At 41.6% G+C, this 22,294-nt stretch overlaps 1 protein-coding gene across 8 annotated transcripts in view; it reads left to right on the top strand.

Annotated features, from left to right (window-relative positions):
- Positions 1 to 22,294, top strand: part of Ttk (zinc finger and BTB domain-containing protein ttk) — a 57,351-nt gene that overhangs the window by 25,954 nt on the left and 9,103 nt on the right. The window contains exon 5 of one of the 8 annotated variants that reach the window (XM_076798129.1): positions 15,268 to 20,094. The exons of 6 other annotated variants lie outside the window; for them this stretch is intronic. In XM_076798129.1, the coding sequence (XP_076654244.1) occupies positions 15,268 to 15,950 (683 nt within the window). In that variant the 3' untranslated portion in view covers positions 15,951 to 20,094. Of the gene's footprint in view, positions 1 to 4,299; positions 9,360 to 15,267; positions 20,095 to 22,294 lie in introns of those variants that run through there. One more of the 8 variants, XM_076798130.1, reaches the window with a different exon arrangement.

Here is a 22,294-nt window from a genome sequence, read left to right as displayed (position 1 = left end):
CTGTATTTTCTATTCACCCTTTTTACTTATCCCCTACACACACACATTCCTAACCCGGAAACCCACACATACATATTATACGTACAAAGACACAGACACGACACACGAATCACGTATATATAAATATATATATAAATTTTAATTATATATATGTATATATATATATATATACACATACATATTCATTCCCCGCACGAATGAGAAACGCTTCGCTGCCATTGGCCACTTGGTAAAAGGAGGGGGTGGAGCCAGCTTTTAGCGGTGCTTACTTTTTTTCTGATTTTTATTTAAACGCTGGTTAACTTCTTTTTTTTTATCACGTTCGTTCGTTGTGTTAAGGAAAAAGTTGTTCAACTATATCTATACAACAATAATATAATCTACACGCAACTTTTGTGATAATACATGCTATATAATTTTTTTACCATACATATATATGTATATATATGTGTATACATATATCTATATATATATATACTATATATGTATGTATGTTTCCCGATGATATATGTGACCACGGACCCGCGGTGCAGTTTTCTGTGGATAGACGACGAATCAATCAATCAATCAATCAGTTTTCTCACGAGGAAGTGCGCGCGTAATTCAGAAAAATGTTTCACGGACAACGAACGTCGTCAGGTTATCACTTCCGCCTTCTCTTGCGTTCTTCTCGTTGCCCAGACTCGAGTAATTCTCACGACAGAGGAAATCCGAAACGGAGAAACGATACAGAGAGAAAGAGACCGAGAGAATATAACGAACATACATATTATAGAAATACATACACACACGGCGATCAATAAATATGTATGTGTTTGACACTCTAAGGAGAAAACAAACAGGAGAAAAACGAAAAGAACCGGAAAACGAAGAGAACGGCCACAGGACGGATAACAGAGAGACAAACGTTCAAACGAAAAGAGCGAGAGAGAGAGGGAGAGAGAGAGAAAGAGAGAGAGAGAGAGAGAACGAGAGAAAGATTTCGAAAGACTGAAAGAGAGAAAGAGAGCGAGCGAGAGAGAGAAAGAGAGAGTAATTATCAGAAAACTATTGATACCTAAAGTGGGGGCGACGTACGTTTTTTCTTTTTGTTTCCATATATATATATATATACGTTCCTTCGAGCGAGAATTCGCGGCAGAGAATGAGAGAGTAAGAGAGAGTAAGAGAGAGGGAGAGAGAGAGAGAGAAAGAGAGAGAGAGTGAGAGAGATAGAGAGCGAGCGAGAGAGAGAGAGAGAGCGAGAGAGAGAAAGGTAGACAGATAGAGATAATATAAAATCCAGAAAAAAGAAATTCGGAAGAATGGAAAAAGAGATACAGAAATGTCCACTGACGTACGTACGCACGCACACACGTATATACACACACGCGCGCGCGCACGTGACAGAGTGCTTCGAAGATGTCGAAGATGATCGTTCGGTAGTGACCGTGAAACGTGTTGCTTTGTTCTCTTTGCGCAGGTGAGTTGAGATTATCTGAATCACCATTCGATCTCTGAGAGATTACCTTTGCGCGGGGGAAGCGAGGGAACTAGGGGAGGCCAGCCGCTCAAAAATCTGAAACCGTTTCGAAATGCCAGAATATCTACATATAAATATATATATATATATACATATATATACAAACATATATATATATATATGTATATGTACATACATCTAATTATATATAAATTTCATCTAAGAGACATAACCGAAAAAAAAGTAACAAAAAAACCAGTATAACAAGTAAAGAATATATCTGATGTATAGAAAAGCCAAAAGCGGACCAATATAAATATGTTTAAACTTGTTGTGTTGTGATATATATATATACATATATATATATCATGATTGCATCGAAGAAGAGAGAACGTTGCTTCTTCTCCGAGCGTCCTCGATCTCGATGGATCGTCTTCCCGTAGTCAATCAATCGAAAAAAAAAAATAACAGTATACATAATTAAAAAAAAAAAACAAAATACGTAAGATGGATGCTACAAAACGATTCAGACTGACGGGACGTACGGACGGATCGAAGTGTAAAGGGGGGTGTTTTTCTTTCCCCGGAGTGTTGTGGGTACACGTGAATTTTGTTCCATTTTTGGAAAACGGTCGCGTATCGTTCGTGCGCCTCCGTCCGTTCGCCTGAGTGTGTGGTGTACGTGTGGCTCTGTGTGTATGTGCGTTTTTGCATACTTTATTCTATACATGTCCGGTTTTGTAGATAAACGCGAACGAATCGGGGGTGAACGGAGAGAGTTAGACGGGATTAAAGAGAAACGAGAGAGAGAGAGAGAGAGAGAGAGAGAGAGAGAGAGAGAGAGAGAAAGAGAGACAGAGAGAATGAGTGAAAGATAAAAAAGTGTTTAGGGGTTGGGGGGGGAGGGGGGTTCCGACGGGAGGACAGTTAAACGGTGCAAGTCTTGCCAGCTAGGGTTGCGTGATAAATGGGGGAGAAAGGGGTTGAATGAAAGAGCGGGAGAAAAAGAGAGAGAGCGAAAGAGAGTACGAACGCGGAAGCGTCTGCGATCCGTATGGGTGAGAGGCGTATATAGCATCCATTTGCAAGAAAGGCAGAAAGAGAGAGGGTTCGTGTTGAGTCGCTGAAATGCCCTCTTCGTGGTATGGCGACGCGGGACCGGTAACAGTCCTCTTGGCAGCCGTACCGGCGATCGAGGCAAAGCCGCGATCAACGGCGAAAGCGTGCGTGAGAGAAAGAAAGAAAGAAAGAAAGAAAGAAAGAAAGAAAGATAGAAAGAAAGATAGAAAGAAAGAAAGAATCTGAAGAGGGAATGACGACGGGATCATATACACGGGGTCTGGGGACACGGAAAAAGCGGATTGCGGCATATAAAACACTTAACTTTGGGAGACAGAGTTGACGGACAGTCGGTTCGAATACGGTGACTCTTTTTTGCTGGCTCTACCCTTCCTCTTGCTTCCCCCCACAAATATTAGAAATACGTTATATATAATTATCAGTATACAATAAATTATACACTACTAGATTTATACATTACTGTTAATATACATAATGTATTATTTTCTTTTTATTTTTTTTATACATAAGTCTACTACTAGATATTATTTTGTATACATATACGTATGTCTATACATATATGCATATATATATATATATATATATATATATATATATATATATACACACTGCCGTTCGAAACTATGTGGACAGGAGCAATTGCTTGAGAATCTACGACAAAAATCTATTTTACTATCATACGGTGTTTATTAGTACATTCTCTTTTATGTATCTATTGATAGTCTAGTTTGGTTCAGCATCTTGTACCATCTTGTACATTCAGAAAGTAGAACGCTTACAGTGGTTATTAATATTATTAACTTTGAGAATCTGCGACGTAAATCTATTTTATTAGTACACGGTGTTTATTAGTAAATTCTCTTAGACGCGTCTATTAATTTGCAGAAAGCTGGGACCAGCATCTGGGTTGTACCACCTTGTGCGTTCAGAAAGAAGAACGCTTACACTGTTATCTATAGTGTTGACTCTTTGCAGACGAGAACGTTTTTTATTGCATTCTTTGATGGGTTCAATCAAAGAGTAAGAGATAATAATATTTTAGAAAAATATGTAGAAAATGATAGATTCTCTTTTGCCTATTTACCAAATATAAAATACTCTGCTCAGAAGTCACAAGAGATCCTAGGATAATATCTCGTCTATTATTGCTGTGCATATCTTAATATAAAAATACTTTACATATTACAAAAATTCTTCTCAGTATTTCCAAGGATGAACAAGACGATAGACCTTACCAGAAAAATGTTCTAGATCCTTCCATAAATCAGTGTCTAATTTGCTCATTACGAAACAACAGACATAGTCATTTTAATATTAATATCTTCTTTAAACATGTCGAGCTTTAATCAGCAAGTCACTTGATCCTGCGAATCTTTATGCAAAATACGGATCGTCTGCATCAATTTCAAGAAAGAGAAGCCAGATAGAAATTTGTTTCTTCTAATAATTATCAATAAGTTGGCAATATTGTACCAATACATTTAAATCCTTGTAATCTTTCTAATCTTTTATACTTCATCCACTGGTCTGGCAATAATCGTCAAAAATCTGAAGAAACTCGAGGAGATAATGTTAAATGGTAAATTCCAGCGCACCGAAGTTTTAGTAGAGACGCCGTAATTATTGAACAGGTGATATAAAGTGTATCTTAGCAAAGGAAGTGTTCACATGGTTTCGAGCGTAGGTGTTGCGTCTGTATAAGTAGCGATTAGGTGTCGTCGAGAACTGTTTAAAGGATCGAGCTTTCTTCGTTTCAGACTCGGAGGAGACGTCGAGTGGCGGTGGCTCCCAGTCACCGACTCACATTCGCATCAATTTCGAGCGATGCTTTCGCAAGGAATACAGCGCGTCGTCGCTTCAAGGGAAAACGTCGTCGTCGGCAGCGGCAGCGGCAGCGGCAGCGGCAGCGATGGAGGATTCCCAGCAATACTCCGACTCCGAGTCGGAGCAGAAGGTGTCGAAAGACAATCTGAGCAGTGCCATATTCAATCTGGTCGCCGGTGAGTCGGAGATCAGTCAGAGCGACTTCGAAGGATCGTTTAAGGTCGAGAACGAGAGAACGGAGGGCTCGGTGCGGGACTTCTGCGTGAAGGAGGGCGACGTATACCGGTGTACCGTATGCCATCGTACCTATACACACATCAGTAACTTCTGCCGGCACTACGTCACCTCACACAAGCCTAACGTCAAGTACTATCCTTGTCCGGTTTGCTTCAAGGAGTTCACGCGGAAAGACAACATGGTCGCCCACGTAAAGATCATACATAGCCTTAAGCCGCAAATGAGTCTTAGCAGCAGCGGGAACAGTAGTATGGGTCAGCAACGGTAGACCGTTGCCGACGCCGCTGCAGCGTCTTCTCTTCTCAGGCTACGTTCCCTAGCTCTTCCCTATTCTGTCTCTTGAAACAATTACGAAAGAAACAAAAAAAAAAGAAGCGTCGTGAATCGGAGGAAAAAGCGAGAATCGCCCATCACGACCGTGCGAGTATCGTCGATAAACGAAAAGAAAAAAGAAAAGAACAAAAAAAGAAAAATAGTTAAAAGACAAATCGTTGATCGATTTCTCCCCTGGTAAGAGGCGGGGAACGTTGCGCAACGAAGAAGCGATAGAACCACGAGAAGCTCAAATGAGATGCGAGCGTGTGTGTTGTCCACTGGCTTTACTCGGTGAACGCTGTGAAACAGCAACGATCGCCTGAACGAACAAAGAGAGAACGAACAGAGAGAGAGAGAGAGAGAGAAAGAGTCTATTCGGTATACTTATACAGGGTTGGTTGTTTTCGACGGGGCGAAGAAATTGTACAAATTGTATAACACGTTCTTTCCGCGATGGAAACAGAATCACGGCCCTCCCCATGGCCACACACACGCAGCTCAAAACGGTTTCCTCGCGGTTGAACGTTGTGTCTCAATGAAACGTTTTTTTCTTTTCTTTTTTAACGAACTTATGATATTAAAAAGTAGCAGCTAACAGGGTGAACTCTTGTGTGTGGAAGCCCGACAACTTTTTGCTATCTCTGATCAAGTCGATTTCTCGGCGCAGGCAATCGAACGTTTCGAACGTCTGCGCGTTTTCTCTGGATTCGTTTCGGGGGTTTTATCCTTGACAGCCAGGAACGCTCCCTATCTCGAGGAACGAAATTGCGCGGGTGACACGCAAACGGGCATTAATGTTACAAAACGAAAACGAGCTTTACCGCGTGCCTCCTCCGATCGGAGGAGTCGCGGACACATATTAAAAAAAAAAAAAACAAACAAAAGGAGGGGGAAAGATAAACAAAACAAAGGATGGGAAGAATTAAGACAAAGAGTTTATATATGATCGAACCGAACCAGTGTACTCGTTTAATCGTCTCAACGTAGTTCTGCGACGACGGGGATCAGAGTTAAGCTAGAATTCTAAATACGAAGCATCGCGGTTAAAGGGGAACGCGCGAGTCCAAATCAACAAAGAATATATTTGCTATTCTGTGACTGTTATATTACGGGAGAGAATCAAACGTGTCGCATGTAGCTCGTTCAAGATGCATACGTTTTATTGAGTAATAAGAAACGGAGAGAGAGAGAGAGCAGTACATGCACACACTGATACACAGGCACACGCGGTAACACGAATATCACACGCGTACATCGGACACATGTACACATACACACGCACACACGACAAAACACACGAACACGATATAAATAAGGGAACCACGTAGACTGAGTAAATGCAATATATATGTACGATGACCGTTCGCCATGTTGTTGAGCCGTTGAGCTGTTGTCAAGCTGTCGAGCCTGATTCGGAGCTATATAGTAGTTGTAATAGGGAGCTGTAAGGTGGCAAAAGGAGTCCGTGGTTAGGGCCAGGGGGAGAGAGAAAATGTGGGAAGAGCGAAGGAAGGTTAATGGGGGAAATTAACGGAACGGGACATGCAATTCTTGAAAGACTGCAGAGGGACGGTTTTAACGACACCAAATACAAGATAGTACTGACATTGGATAGACTGAAGGCACTTTAGTAGTAACTTAATGCCGTATCGTACTGTACCGTACTCGATTGAACAAACAGTGCACGTTGCTCGCTTGTTAATGCTTGAACAGTTTTTCCACTGTGTCTGCTGTATATTGTATAATACATAGATATATTCATCTGTTGATTTTATTATGAATCGGGGATCGACTATACACACATTTTACCGATGTCAATTTTTGGAAATTCGATTTAGCTTTGTTTCTTGTAAATAACGACCGATCGACGCGAGGCGAGGACGTCTATATCCAGGGTCGTAGAAATTGTTACTGTTAAAAGTGTGTTTGTTCTTGCCTCGCAATGTTGCGGATCGCGCGCGTCCGAAAGAAAACACTAAAAAAAAACAAACATACATATCGAGTCGTAAGCTACGTTTCACGACCAGTTCGAAATCGGACCGATTGATTTCTCGCGACAATTCTCGGAAGAGAGATAGATGTGTTCCTTAGACGTGTTATATTATTGTATATCTGTTTCCTTTATTTCGTCTTTTTTTTTTCCCGCGTCGGAGCTCTACGCGCACGGAAACCAGTCGAGTGAAGATCGATATTAATTGTTCAAGAGGGATACGGCTACAGTGATGGTATATAGGCTTAGTCGCGAGAGACAGCACTAAAAATATGATCGTAGCTTACTATATTTTGCACTTTTCACTTTGTCGAATCCTCTCTAGTCGAAACAAAACAAACCTTCGTTCATAGACGACCGTTGTTAGATAATATGAACGGACCTTGCATGAATCGGGGGAGAGGACGCGAGAACGATTTATATACAAATTTTTTCATTAGTTGGGCATAGACATTTAGACGACTAGAGGCTATATAATAATAATTATAAATATTATTACAGCTACTATTAATTAATTAATTAATTAATTAATTATCGTAAACGGAGACCTTCGTTGTTATTTTAATACGTGGGATTTAATATAAGACACACGGGGGTGAGGAGTAAATAAGCACAGAGACGCAGGGGTGAGGGGGCTGAGAAAGGGACACAGGCAGAAAGAAAGAGAGAGAGAGAGAGAGAGAGATAGAGAGAGAGAGAGAGAGAGTGAAAGAGAGAGAAAGGACACGCGATGATTTTTGCACAATGAGCGTGTGTGCGATCGCCCACGATTGACCAGTGTTGTTCGTTCGTTATTCAAAAGATATCTAGCATTGCAAAGATATAAAAGGAAACTTTAGATGATAAGGGAGAAGGGGGCGAGGCGAGAAATCGCGTGTTCCCGATCGCAATTACGCGTACTTTTAGGCAGATATAGAGGGATATATCATTTTAGTTAGGCAGGCAGCAAAGATAGTAGTGTTAGGTAATAAAACAAAAAAGTAAAACGACATAGGGAAACGAGAGGGAAAACTAAAAGCATTATGTAGCGAGAAAGAAAGAGAGAGAGAGAAAGAGAAGTGATTGAGTGGGGTGTTTTAGCGTTTCTGATGTGTGGACCGTGCCGCTGACTCGCAGATCAATAAGTACGTACGTAATACGCTCTCAGGTCAATTATTTTCAAAATTGTTCACATATTCATGGACCAAAGAGTTGTCCGCGGAGGCGGATTATTTTCGGCGGGCGAAAAGATGTTTTCTTGGGGAGAAAAAGAAGAAGAAGAAAAAAAAGGAAGAACAGAGCGGAAGGGGTTGCGAAAAAAATTTGTTCGACGGCGGGGATAGTGTCACGGGGTTCGGTCTTGGTGAAATCGTTGTGTTCAAAATGATGGGTTAACGTGAAAGCCCGTCCAAAGCGGAAAACATGAGCGAGAGGTGGGGGGAGGATGGGGGGTGGGTGGGTAAACTGAGTATAATAGTTACGATAAAATAGAAATATAAAAGTGCAAAGAGGCAGCGGCTGAACAGCTTATATATCGATTTAAAATAAAGATGAAACAAAATAATAATTAAAGTAATACACTCACATTTGATAATCACTGAGAGGCTAAGACTAACTCAATTTTAGATGTCGGGCAAAGGAGAATATACGATTCGTAGAGACGAAGCAAACGCGGTGTGTATGTGCGCGAGTTGATTATTATCGAAGGGGATGAGAGAGAGAGAGAGAGAGAGAGAGTGTGAGAGAGAGAGAGATAGAGAGAAACAAAGAAAGAGTACAGTGAAAGAAGAGATACACGCAAAAAGGGGAAGCTCTCGGATCGCCTAAGCGCAGACGAAAATATAAACAAAAAAATGTATAATTGCCAAATCGATGAAAATCCCGTGAATATCTATCGAACCACTTGGTTAACGATTATCTTTTTACGAGAGGCCAGGGACACGATGGTTTCCGGCGTTTTTAAATCGGGGGCCTTCCGCAGTAGCGCGTTTTTAGGAAAATCCGGTTTTTCTTCGTCCGCAAATGACCAAAATGAAAGAGTGTTAGTTTACCCTAGTCGACTTTTACGTGAGAAATCGCTCAAGAGTTCTTTGGAGAAGACGCTTCTGTTTCTAATGTTTGTTGAAGACGTGCTTGTCTTGTTTGAAATTTTATTCGTCGCATAATATATATATAATTCCGTTGAATATTTTATTAGTCGTTGCACACGGGACAACCAAAAAAGAAAAAAAAATAAAGAAAAAAAAAAAAAGAAAAAGCGAATCGGAGCAGCATAGTTGCTCCGCGCGTTGTCGATTGTTACATTCGAAGACAGTTGCAGAGCATTTTAGGCGTTGAAAATTAAACATTTACGGCGTTCGGCGGGAAAACGCGACGTACGGAGGCACGATACTCCCGTTTACATCGAATTCCTTACTGGTATCTTAAGGCTCGTGATATCAGGGTAAAAACTGATACCTACTAAAAAACAAATTGTTGAAATTTAGCGATTGATCTTTGAAGCTTGCTACGAAAATTTTTATCGTACAACATTCGCTCACGTTCGTTGCCTTTAAATGTTGTTAATCTTTAGAGTTAAGGTTTGTAAAAAGAGAAATTCATGTTGCCAATCAGTAAATGCTTAGTGGTATTCGGGGGCGGGGTTCGCCGGGAGGGGCGTGGTCTTGGGGGCCAAGGGTGCGGTCGTTCGCGGGACCCTTTGGCGTTCGTACAAAATTAGTGTTCAAATTGTAAAAAGTGTTCATAGCTAACGGAAGAAGAAGAAGAAGAAGAAAAAAAAAAAACGTTGAAATGTTATGAGGGATTGATTGTAGGGAGCGCGGCGCCTCGCGTGCTCGTATTACGCGCCGTACGTTTTTTTTTTGCGATCCTGTGGAAAATTCATATAATTAAAAAGGAGAGACAATCGACGGAAAACTTTGAAATCGGTCGGAATGAAATTTCGGACAAATCTGCAGCTGTCTTGTCAAATGAAAACGAAGAAGGAAAGAACAAAAAATGATCTTTGAGCTGATTACGTTTCAAACGCAAAGCGTATTTCTCACGCTAATCGAGGGTAGGATGATCGTTGAGGTCTCGTTGATGAGTTTCGTGTTGAACATATTTTAATTAATTTATAAGTCTACGGACATTGCGGGTGGATACGGGGGAAAGGAAAATAAAAAAAAGCAAGCAAATTTTAAATAGGATATATTATATTTATGCGTGGCTCTTGCAACGGCGAACACATACGCGGCGCGATCGCGCGGCGATTCTCGTCTTTTTATTCTCGTCCCTTTTTCGAGCGGGGCCACCAGTCAATAACCGATTATACTAAGTTTTTTTTTCACGATGTTACATCGGCGACGAACGCCGTTGCAAGAGTCCATCGCGAGAGAGTAACCGACGGGGGACGGGGGAGGGGGGAGAGAGAAAAAGAGAGAGACAGGTAAATTACGAGGCTTAAAAAGCAGACTGTACTATCGGATAGATTTTAATATATATATTAAATATAAATATATATATATATAAATATATAAAATATATATATACATAAACATATATATATATATTAAAGAAGAAAAGAATCATAGTTTATTATCGCAAAATGAATTACACGCATATGTACACAGTACACGTATACAAAGGGAGAATGAGCGCGTGCGTGTGTGTGTGAGAGAGAGAGAGCGAGTAAGAATGAGAGAAGAATAATGTTGAGCATGAGAGAAAATGTATACAAAATACGCTAAAATGCGTAAAGATGGTACATATATATATGTATATATATACATATACAGATATATATGTATATGTACATATATATTAATATTATTGCGATGATTATTATTAATATTATTACGATTATTATCATTATTATTATTATATATTATATATATATATAAACAAAAGTTATATCGAATATATTTTAGCGCTAGTTGATAATACCTATTAACGTCGTTGCAGTTTTTGAAATGATGCGTCAGAAAATGAGAGATGATGAAAAAAAAAGAGAGGGAGAGAGAGAGATGACGAGGAAGGCGATGAAAGGATAATGAAGAATACGTGGTTATGACTTTTAACTTTATATATAAATACGTTGAATTAACGTACTTCAGTGGGATCCAATAATATTGTAGCGGTGTAATCCCCGATTTGGTGCCTTTTTAAGCGACATAAATAATGACGATGAAAAAAAAAATGGAAAAAAGGGAGGAATGAATGACGGTTAACGACGAAGACGATGAGGAGAGACGGCGGTTAGAGAGGCAGATGAGCGGTAGAGAGTGAGAGAGAGAGAGAGAGAGCGAGAGAGAGGGAGAGATGGTAAAATAAAATGAATTGTTATCGAAGACGCGGTCGCAAGTGAGCGCGCGCGCGCGCGCGCGTGTATATCCCCTTTTTTAAAAAGAAAAGTGACAAAAAAAAAAGAGAAGAAGAAGAAGAAGAATAATAATGAAAGCGCGCCCGACGATCGCAATCTTAGTGCCAAATAAGTGAGACCTTGTCGTAAAACGAGTGTTATAAGCAAACAAAAAAAAAAAGGAATAATGAAAATGAAACAAAAGGTGAAATTTTATAGGGAACTTTTTAGAGAAGATGAAGTCTTTTCTGACGCTGGGTAGACTTAGTATATTTTATATGCACTGATTGTTTGATTATGACTATCGATAATAAAAAGAACGGTGTTCAATAGATTATAATCGAGGGGTTTTTAAGTCTCGCTGTGTACCGACTTGTCTCACACGTACACACATACACACACGTACACACACTATTATACACGCATTCACGTTTCCGTTTTTTCGTTGTGCGCGCGAACGCATGCTCACGTAGCCACACGCATACTCGGATACCGTGCGCGTGTTCGACTCGCCGAGATTCGGAAAATTCGCACAGCAAAAGTTGTGTGCCAATCGTGTACCTTGAATTGTAAGGAACTGATCATCGAATCTCGAAGAAGTTGCGCACCCGAGACAAACTCATTCCGTTTCTATCTCGGAGATACATATATATATATCTAGCGGTCAGTTTTCGCATAACTTTTAACCCGACAATTCGCTCTTGTGATACACCGACTGCGTGGAAACGCCGAGTTTCTTGTAACGAAGCTTCGATTTCCATTAACTGCAATAATACTTGAGTAAATTTCAGCTGCCACGCGTTTACTTTAATTTCTCAACAATACAAACAACCACCATATACTTTCTTCTCTTCGAATCCCTCTTTTTCTTTTTTTTTTTGTTATTACCGCGTCCCGACGATTTTTCTCTGCGCTGTTGATTCGTTTCTTCCGATCGATCCTCGCGTCGAAGATCGAGAGGAAACGCGAATTGCGAGAACAGAAAAAAAAAGATACAGTGGTGGAAACGAGGGAGTAAAGTGTCACGAAGCTGGGTGCCGGCCGAGTAAGAGAGAAAGAGAGAAAGAGAGAGAGAGAAAGAAAGAAAGAGAGAGAGAGAGTGAGCAAACCGATTAGTGCGTTTCGTAAAGTTAAGTGGCCTCTTTGGATTGTTGTTTGATTTGTACACGCTTGTCGAGGAAACTATGCGGACTGATCGCATTGAACCGAAACGAAGGTAACTACCATATCACGCCCGAGCGGCGCAGTAGATGTACAGTAGATATTGGATGATACTATTTCAGTTTTCTTTTCATCATTTCCTTTCGTTGCGTTTCGTTGTCGTTTCCGTTATTCAGCGCCACAAAACCGCACCGGCACGCGTATGCGGAACGCGAGGCGACCCGAATCGCGCAGAGACTCGCGGGGGCCACATCATTCAAATCGCAAACTGGAATCCGTCGTTCCGAGTTTCGGGACAACGAGCCACCGTAAAAGTGCCATAAAATGACTTCGAATCGACAAACGTACGCCGCGAGTCCTGCTCGTCTCTCATCTCGGGAAATCGCGTTCCGCAAACGCGTCCCCCGTAGAGATTTCTCATTAGTCGTTTGAAACGATCATCGATCACCACAACCGCCCCCCCCCCCCTCTGTGTATATCGATATACATGTAGACGACACATGTGTACACACGTACAGACACACGAGCATACAGACAGAAACGCTGAGCAAACACACCAATATTGAGAATTCCCGCACTCTCACCGCGGAGCACCGTTACACTTAGCCAAAAATTACTTTTATTTAGTTTCGTTTTAGCGATTTTTTCGTGGATGGGTCTCGCGTTGGCCGAACACCGCAATTGTTCGAACGACTCTCGTTAGTCCACCGGATTTTGATCACCCTTGTAGAAAATGTTCAGCCGTGATCAATTTGATCACCGTGTGATCGTGCCAACGCAGACGATCTTTTTAGATATTAAGATTCCCTCGCCGCGGATGGCTCGAGCGAGGATCGCGAGACTTTGTTGCGAAAAATCCGGAAAATCCCGGGTCGATAAACATTGAAGACACTAAACCGGCAGCTCGAACAGCCAGCCGCGGCAGGGAAGTCGGCGATTATTATTTTTTATGGACTTTTGTTTTGCATGTTGCGTACGCGTATTGTTGATTTATTATTTTTACTTGTCCGGACAATTCGAAGGAAAGTGAAACATTTGGAGAACAACAGAAAGATAAATATATATATGTACATGGTTTGTTCGTTGCATTTAACTTTTTTGATCTTGTTTTTCTTTTTTCTCTCGCAAGAAAGAGAGAGACTTGTCACTTTTCACTTGTACGTTCCGTCCTCACCGATTCTGTCGGTCCGAGAAACAACGCGTTGTTTCACGGCTGTTAATTACCGGTGTGAATTGTCTTTTCCGCGAATCACCTGTCGTTTCTTGTGTCGACCAAACTTTGCCGAACGGAAGCACCGACAGATTCGGTCCACGGCTTTCCGGAACGGTTCCATGGCGTCTCGAAATCGCGTTGCAAACTTAGAAACAAATGTCGGACGAGTTCGTTTTTCGGCTGCCCGTGTTTTCGGCAGTCTTCTATTTTTCCCCTTTCTCTTTTTCTGTGAAAGTTGATAACGCCGTCGTCGGAACCCCGCGGAATCTATTCGATGTATGTTACGTGTGCTCTTTTCTTTTTTTTCCCCTTGTAGTTACATCACTCGCGTTCACGGAATGAAATGAACGCGAGACACACACAGAGAGAGAGAGAGAGAGAGAGAGAGATGCACATTTTGTCGCGCAACTTGTTACAAAAAAAAAAAAAGAAAGAAAGAAAAACAACTGGTATGATCACAATTTGTTTTGTTGTTTTATCGACGTTACTTTTATTTTCGTTGACGTTCCTCGAAACCCGCAGATCCTGTCTCCAGTATATATATCGTTCCCTACACCATCGAACGCAGTAGTCTAGCAATGTTGTGTTAAGTTGTTTTATTTACAGGTATTATTATTATTCGAATTTGATCACCATCGTATACACAGAGAAACGTCTGCTTGATTTTTCGATAAATCTCGTTTATACCTTGGTTATGCACGTATTATTACAGTATTGAAAAAGTGTTGTTACACAGTATCATTCACCGTACGATTTTCAGTCAGCTTAAAGTTGCATGCAGCTGTACAGAGAGTTTCAGGATGGTACGAGAGCGAGCATGAGGTCACTCTGTTTGCAAAAAAAAAACAGGTCACATTTTCTCGGTTCACACTTCGTTCTCGAGAAGATCCAGTTGATGAACGTTCGCAATAAGTAGAATCAGTCGGCCATGATCAGACACGCCCCATCTTCTCCAGCTTGCGCGACGAATGTTCAGATTCGATTTTCTCGGAGACGAAGTGTCAATTGAAAAAATGTTATCTCTCGCTCACATTTGCGAATAGAATCATTCTACTGCTAGTACTGAGACACCCTGTATATTACACGTAGCCTTTGCCAGTGCTGGGTAATACTTGGCGAAATAGATATAAAAATGTTTAATGTTTTCAATATTCTTCAAAAATATTAACGAAACCATGGTCTTCACCGTATGAAAAAATTGCAAGGAAATTTCGATAGCGTAACAAAGTAATAGAGCATTTTTCAATATTCCCGACAGTAGGCATTGCCATGAAAATGTTCTGAATCTTTGAGAGTAACTAAAAACCCTCTCTAAAATTATCGTCTGATTTGCCCTTTCTGTACTATTTTTGCATTAATATTTTCTCTATACACGACACGTTTTATCATCGCATTTACCTTCATAAATATGAATAATGAGAATGGTAGACACATGATTTGTTTGACGGTATAATGTTTACCGGTGGTAGTATTTCATTTTGAAAGTCGCATAGTTGAACCTAAACAGGATTATTGGTGTTTTACCCAGCGCTGGTGTTTATTTTGCGTAGCAGACGAGAGACCGATTGATAACTATCGTTTCTGATCGTTGTTTATGTAATGATAGCACAAGAACGTTAGGTCTGGTTGAATAGTGGCAGTTTTGATTGACTTGGATTTTTCCGCAGAGTACACATCGGGGAACGGGAAGGACGGCGAGACGTGGAAGGAGAAGTCCCGGAACGCGGGCTCCTCGGGTAACCAGTCGACGGCGGCGGAGACGTCGAGCACGCGATCGACCTCGACGTCGTCCTTGACAACGACCACGAGCTCGACGTCGACCCCGGCGTCGAACTCCGGGACGACCACGACCACGTCCTCGACGAGAAGTTCGTCGGCGTCACCGGCCACCGGGAGGAACAACGCGCAGAACAGCGGCGGTAGCAGCAGCTCGGCGCCGACGACGAACTCCTCGTCGATCGGCACGATGTCCGCGCCGGCTGGTCGCCAGATGCCGAAGAGACGCATGAGAAGACGCGGCACCTCGCACTCGCAGGACACCGCCGAACAGCTGACAGAAATGTCTGTCCGCGGGCTGAATCTCTTTCGGTACGCCTCGATCTCCGACGGGGTCTACCAGTGCACCGAGTGCGCCAAGGACGACATCCAGAAGACGTTCAAGAACAAATACAGCTTCCAGCGACACGCGTTCCTCTTCCACGAGGGCCACCAGAGAAAAGTATTTCCCTGCCCGGTATGCGGCAAGGAGTTCTCCAGGCCCGACAAGATGAAGAACCACATGAAGACCGTGCACGACTGCTTCATGCCCAAGGACTGCGTGATGCCGTTTGGCTTTTTTCTCTCGCCTTAGCGGGCGACGCGAGGGCGAGGTGGGGCGGCGATCGGTCCAGCACGAAGAACCTCCTCCAACAACGCGGATCACGACCATCAAGCCCGAGCGGACCCGACCGCCGGCCCTGGTCAGAGGAACGCGAGGAGCTCGATCCCGAGGCCGCCAGTCAAACGAGGCTCGCAGGCCTCCAGGATCCTGTCTGTCTTCAGACGGGGACGCCTCTGAGAGAAACAGTACATTGTCTGTTCCATCGTCCTAGTCTGATCGGTAGAGTTCTGTGATAACGTGTACCCCAGATTCGATCCACCGGTTGATCGTCTAGCCTGTAGACTCGGAAGCAACGTAACGTAGTCCTTAGACACCGGTTACCGGATTCTCTGCGCTTTTATGGACACTGGGTTGCGGGCCAATGCACAGTACACTCGAATGTCGGTGGTATATTACTCCTTGGAATACGGTTTATCGATCCAACTATGATTCTTCCGATACCGATCATCATCGGTATCCGCGTGATTTTCTTCGAATTTTCCAAGACTTCTCAAGAGCTGGGAATGTTGTCAGATTATGCAACGCGAACGTGTACGCTGTTTTTAACGAATTCAATCGTCCTCCACGAATTTTTGTCACTCGTGGCTTTCAAATATTTTATCTACCAGTAAAATATCCTAACACCTGCTTTTCTTCGTATACAGAATTGTTTGCATGAGACGTTATACGGTGCAGAGAATGCACCATTTTTTCAATCAATAAGTCTATGATTTTTAGGACGAGTTTTTTCCATGTGTATAAACCGTTTTACGAAAACGAATGGCGATTAAATCAAGCGAATAGATGTTATGTTAATAATATAGAGTCTAATCAGTCTAGAGAAAGTAGCTTCAAAAATGTGTTTGAAAAGTTTAAAAGGTCCGATGTCTCAGGGAAAAATGAACAGTACGTAGTGATTTCTTGTTACGTACAGAATTAAATTATATATTTGCAGCTTCAGGAACTAGATGCATAGTTCTGATGTCGATATGCCAGGTCCCCAAGGGGTTAAAGACAATTTCATACTGGGCCAATAGTACACGTACCAGACTGCGCAACCCTTAGATCCTCCAGATTAGAATTTGACCTTACGACTACAGATCTAATCTCAAAGTCGAGTTCATTTTTGAGAACCGTATTCCAGGGTGTGGACCAGCTTTTTTTCACAAAAGATCACTTCGTAGGCGATCAGTTCTGCACAGTGAGCGAACGAGATAGCAGAACACATTCCCAGAACTCTACTAAGCAAACCGCAGACGAGTCACGCACGATCCTTGAAAAGAGTCTCCCCGTTTCGAAGTTGCAGCCTGTGTCGGACCAATCGCGTGGCCCATCTCACCCCCGCGATCATATCGATCTTCCCTCTGTATTAATCGCGATCCAAGTAGCACGCGCGATCGGCTTAGTCGTTTTCGGAAAGGAGCCCGACGAATAGTGTTTTCGTTCGGGGAAAGAGGAGGAAGGTGCGAGAATACGCGTCGGCCAGCGGAGGAGACCGACAAAAAAGAAAAAAACGATCGGATCGGTTGCAAACACTGCTGGGCGGGACTGTCGTGCGATCGCGGACAGCGGCTGAGATCTATCTATCGTCGCAGCGAAGGTGTCCCCTGTGTACATTAGTATTATATGATCCTCAAACTGTGCAATAGCGCGTAGTGCTTGTAGCCGATCCATTCGCGGCCGTCTCCCTCACTCGCGCGCGAGCGTCTTACACGCGTTAATTGCATTCTACCTGTGCAAACATGAGTCGAACGAACGGATTCAGAATGTAACGTTAACGAGAATGTTGCTGTAAATGTTAGACGGGGTGTAGCTCGTTGGTAGGTCAGCCGGCGAAGGGGTGGTTCTCCTAGAGAAAAGTAAATTCTTTATTCCGCTTGCTATTATTTGATAGGACCCTGCTAACTGCCGCTTCTATTTAGTATAAATGCTTACTTAACAAATCACTTCTCGAGGCCAAACGTTTTATTCTTGACATTTCCCTGCGAAGAACCACCCCATTGTCGGTCGCGCTATCAAGAGTCAACTGTTCCGCGAGCGTGTCGAAGACCGTGTTGTGCCTTTCTTGAGAAATTATGTTTGCACACGCAGAACGCGTCGAAACCACGGCGTCAAACATTTTGTGTCGGGCCCCCCGCGTAAGACACGGAAAAGAATGTTTTTTTTTTTAGATGGTCGCAGTATTTTACGCGGGCGTAGTCTGCATAAATTCCAATTTATATCCTCGTTATTTTTTGACAAATCGAAATTTAACGATTTATCGACGAACAAAGAGAGAGAGAGAGAGAAAGAGAGAGAGAGAGAGAGAGAGAGAGAGAGAGAGAGAGAGAGAGAGAGAGAGAGAGAGAGAGAGAATATTTCTTCGGGAATCAACGAGCTTTCTCGTGCCTTAATCGATCGTTCGTTTCATATTTTTCTTTTTTAAATATAAGAGTTAAGAAGAGATGTATAAAGGAGAAAAAGAAAAAAAACAGTCGTGCACAAAGTACAGAGTAACGTAAGCAATACGAGTAATGGGACTGACGAGAGAACGTTATACGAAGATTCTACTTTTCTAGATACTTTTCTAGATAGCTTTAAAAGGAAAAAAAGAAAAAAAAGGTGACAACGTTTTAAATGCCACACGCAGTTTTCCCCCGTCCCCTTTTTACGAAAAGAGAACAAACGAAAAAATGTCGTTTACAAATACGAATCCCCTCTTCTTCCCGGAGAATTGGAAATTTTACTTGAAACTTTGCGAATTTCGAATTTCTTTTTGTCCTCGACAGATACGTACACTCGTCCCCGCCCCGTAACTTTTTATTTTTCTTATTTCGTATGGAAATGCGTGGCAACGGACGCATTCTACGACGATAACGAACGTTCTTTCAATTCCGTAGAACGAGGGGGTAGAGAAGACCCTTTATTAATGAAACGCGAACAGAGTTTTTTGCAGTCAGGATCCTTTTTTCTTTTTTCTTTTTTAAATCTTTTTGTAAGCCTTCCAAACAGATTTGATTCCAATGGTGCGTAGCAAAGCATATTAGTAAAATATTAAAAGGAAAAAAAAAAGAAGAAAATGTATATTTATCAGAGAGTTTATAACGGTTCGCTACGAGCGCAGGAGACTCGTAGAGTTCAATTAGATAGTGCCTAAATAGAGAAGAGCGAGAGCGAGAGAGAGAGAGAGAGAGAGAGAGAGAGAGAGAGAGAGAAAGAAAGAGCGGGAGAGAATGTGAGGGAGAGAGTGAGAGAGAAAGAGAGGGAGAACGTGAATTCTACTGCATAGCAGCCTCGGTATATGTACAGGTTTCTCTGGGAAAGTGTATTATAGTTATTACCAATTGATTAATTATTACTATTATCATTATCAATTTACCATTACTCGCACTACTATTAATGCAGCAAACAATATTATTTTTATTATCACCGTTACGATTATATTGCTATTAATATTATATTGTTTGATAAGAATTATTAACTTTTAGCTATGGACAAGCACCGATAAAATTGGTTATTATTATTATTGCTAGGTATATAAGTTAAATGCACAGGCAAGCACGGACACGTTATAGAGAAAGTTATATATGTATACAAACATAGTATATATTAATGGGGGCCCTAGTTAGTTTCGGCCCCTGGACCGTTTGTTTTTTCTCTTTGATTTATTATTATTATTATTATTATTATATTATTATATTATATTATACTTTTTTTTTCGTTCATTCGTTCGGTCGAGAAGAAAAAAAATACACACAAATACACACGCTATCTGAAGTAAATCTGTTATAATATTTGATACACTGTTACGTTTTCTTTTATTTTCCGGTGGTTGGGACACACCGTACAGTAGTACACGCTAGCCAAATCGGGAGAAATAACACACATATACACTCACACACACACACACAGATTCTTTTTGATTTGAACACGGAAAATAGAAAAAAATCACGACTCGTTTCGTAGAGAGACGCACAACAATGAGACGTTGAACCATGAATGTTTCGTCCGTTCCTCTTCGTTATTATTCCTTCGCGACAGAATTATTATCTCGTAATTATCTTTGTCACGAGCAACAAACGCATGCGATTTGTACAATAACTAGCAATAACGAGCGCACCGTCAAGTACTTGCAAGAAAGAGAGAAAGAAAGAAAGAGAGAGAGAGAGAGAGAGAGAGAGAATGGTGATACGCGTAGTCTGGTACTTGCACCGAATAATATTTTCTGCGAGGTCTGATATTACCCGAATCCCCCACATAACTTGGCACACCACGAATTTACTAGACCTAAATAGTATTTTCACTTACACACTCGTTCAATTATTTTTCAATTTTCATTCCCCCTCCACCCTTCTCCCCTACATCTGTCCCTACGTGTCGCCGATTTTTCCAGCCCCTTTTTCACCCCCTTCTTCTATTTTTCTCTCTACGTATCCGTCGCGAGAGCTTTCGAACGAATGCCGAACGGAAAATAATAATAAATGGAGTATTTTGGTCTTCCGCAACGGTGTTTGCAGGCGCAAGTAAGCGAGCATTCGTGTGAGAACGAGAGAGCATGGATGTGTCTGGCGTGCGTGCGTGCGTGCGCGTGTGTGGTGCAGATTTATGATTGTCGGAGAGCTATTTAAAAGAACATATATATACATATATATTAAAGAAAAAGAAAGAGAGATATATTACGTGAGAGGGAACGTGTACTTGCGTGTGATCTTGTTGTTTCTTATCCGGGCTGTTTCCCTGAGGAACGGCTCGCGTCACGTGACACCCGGAAGGAAGTGTAAGCAATGAAGAAAAGGACAACGGCCCCTTTCGCTTCCGTTTCGGCGCGGAAATTGTATTTTTTTTTTTTCGTCTCATAGTCCTTCTTTTCTACGTCCAATCGATCGTTAACTATAAAAATAAAGGAAAAAAAAAACGTGCGGAAACTTTTGATATTAAATACATACGTGCGGAAGCGTGCAGCGAATGTATAGGACGGTGTCGATTACTTTTGTGACTTAAAAGCGTCCAAATATATGCTCGAAGAGAAAATATATTGTTATATACATATATACATCTATATATATATATGTATGTATATATATATATATAAAATATTGCGTGAACAATACGATATATCGCGTAATCAGCAATCTCGTTTGGTATTGCTCGGCGAGGAAATTCTATTTAAAAGAAAGGAGCAAAAAGAAAAGGCAGGGTTGCGTGTAACACGATGAGACAAGCGAAATGAGAATGTTGTTTCCTAATTGTATGACATGTGCAAAAGCAATCGAGGACGGTCGTGTTACTCTTCTTTTTTTTTCTTCACTTTCCATGCATTGTGACTACCTTACTTACGTTTTAGTTTTATACCACTATTGTAAGAGTTCTATTATTATTATTATTATTATTATTATTATTATTATTATTATTATTATTATTATTATTATTATACTATTACTATTGACATCGTCAAATAACGTTAATTATATTATTTTTAATTTTAACTGTAACGTCGGGTAACTAGTTAACGCGGTAAGGTTCGTTAGGCTTTAAAATGGAAACCACAGCGACACATTTAGAGGAGACGAAACGTGAGATAGCCAGGCAAGATGCGAACGGAAACGGTTATCACGATTACTATGATTATTCTGAATAATAATAATATTCTTATCCACGGTACAGATAATTTAATCCGAGCGTTGAACGATACAGCTTGCGACGGATCGCGGCCGCCTTCTACGTTTCCACGTTTTTATTCGTCGACGGTGCCCGAGTTTCTATGGAACCATCACGGCGTTCTGGCGAGTAGATTGTTATTTATACGCGACAGTTGACAAACTGTCGATTTTATTCGTGTCGACCATCGACGAAATCCGCCAGAACTGCGAGACCGGGGGGTTCGCGGAAGAAAAGGTGAAAATGCAGCGAGGCGTTCGCAGAACGAAAACCGAAAACCGAAAAAAAAAGGAAATTGCTTTCCGGGACACCGTCTTATCGCATCTCCAACCCGCATTACTCTCTTGTGTGCGCAATCATTTTTATTTTCTACGAAAATTCTTGCAAGGGGGGTTTCTAGTGAACATTCGAAGAACGACAGCGCGAGTGACTTTTCTTTTTTCCTTTAGCAAATTTCACTGATCGCACCCACTATTGTTAGATAGCGAGGTACGCGTACGCGTATCCGAGTACTGGCACTCTTATCAATGCACCGAAAACATCGTTGAAAAGCATCGCAAGGCACCCTGTTACGGTAGAAGAAAGAAGCGGTACATAGAATAGTAACCGGCACGCACAACTACAGCAGGACGTTCGATAGTGATTTTACGTTTTATTTTCTTTTTTCTTTTTTTTTTTTCTTTTCCTTCTTTTGCAAT

This window comes from Halictus rubicundus, chromosome 12 (assembly GCF_050948215.1).
Source record: "Halictus rubicundus isolate RS-2024b chromosome 12, iyHalRubi1_principal, whole genome shotgun sequence".
Classification (NCBI taxonomy): domain Eukaryota; kingdom Metazoa; phylum Arthropoda; class Insecta; order Hymenoptera; family Halictidae; genus Halictus; species Halictus rubicundus.
This window is presented reverse-complemented; position numbering and strand designations above follow the sequence as displayed.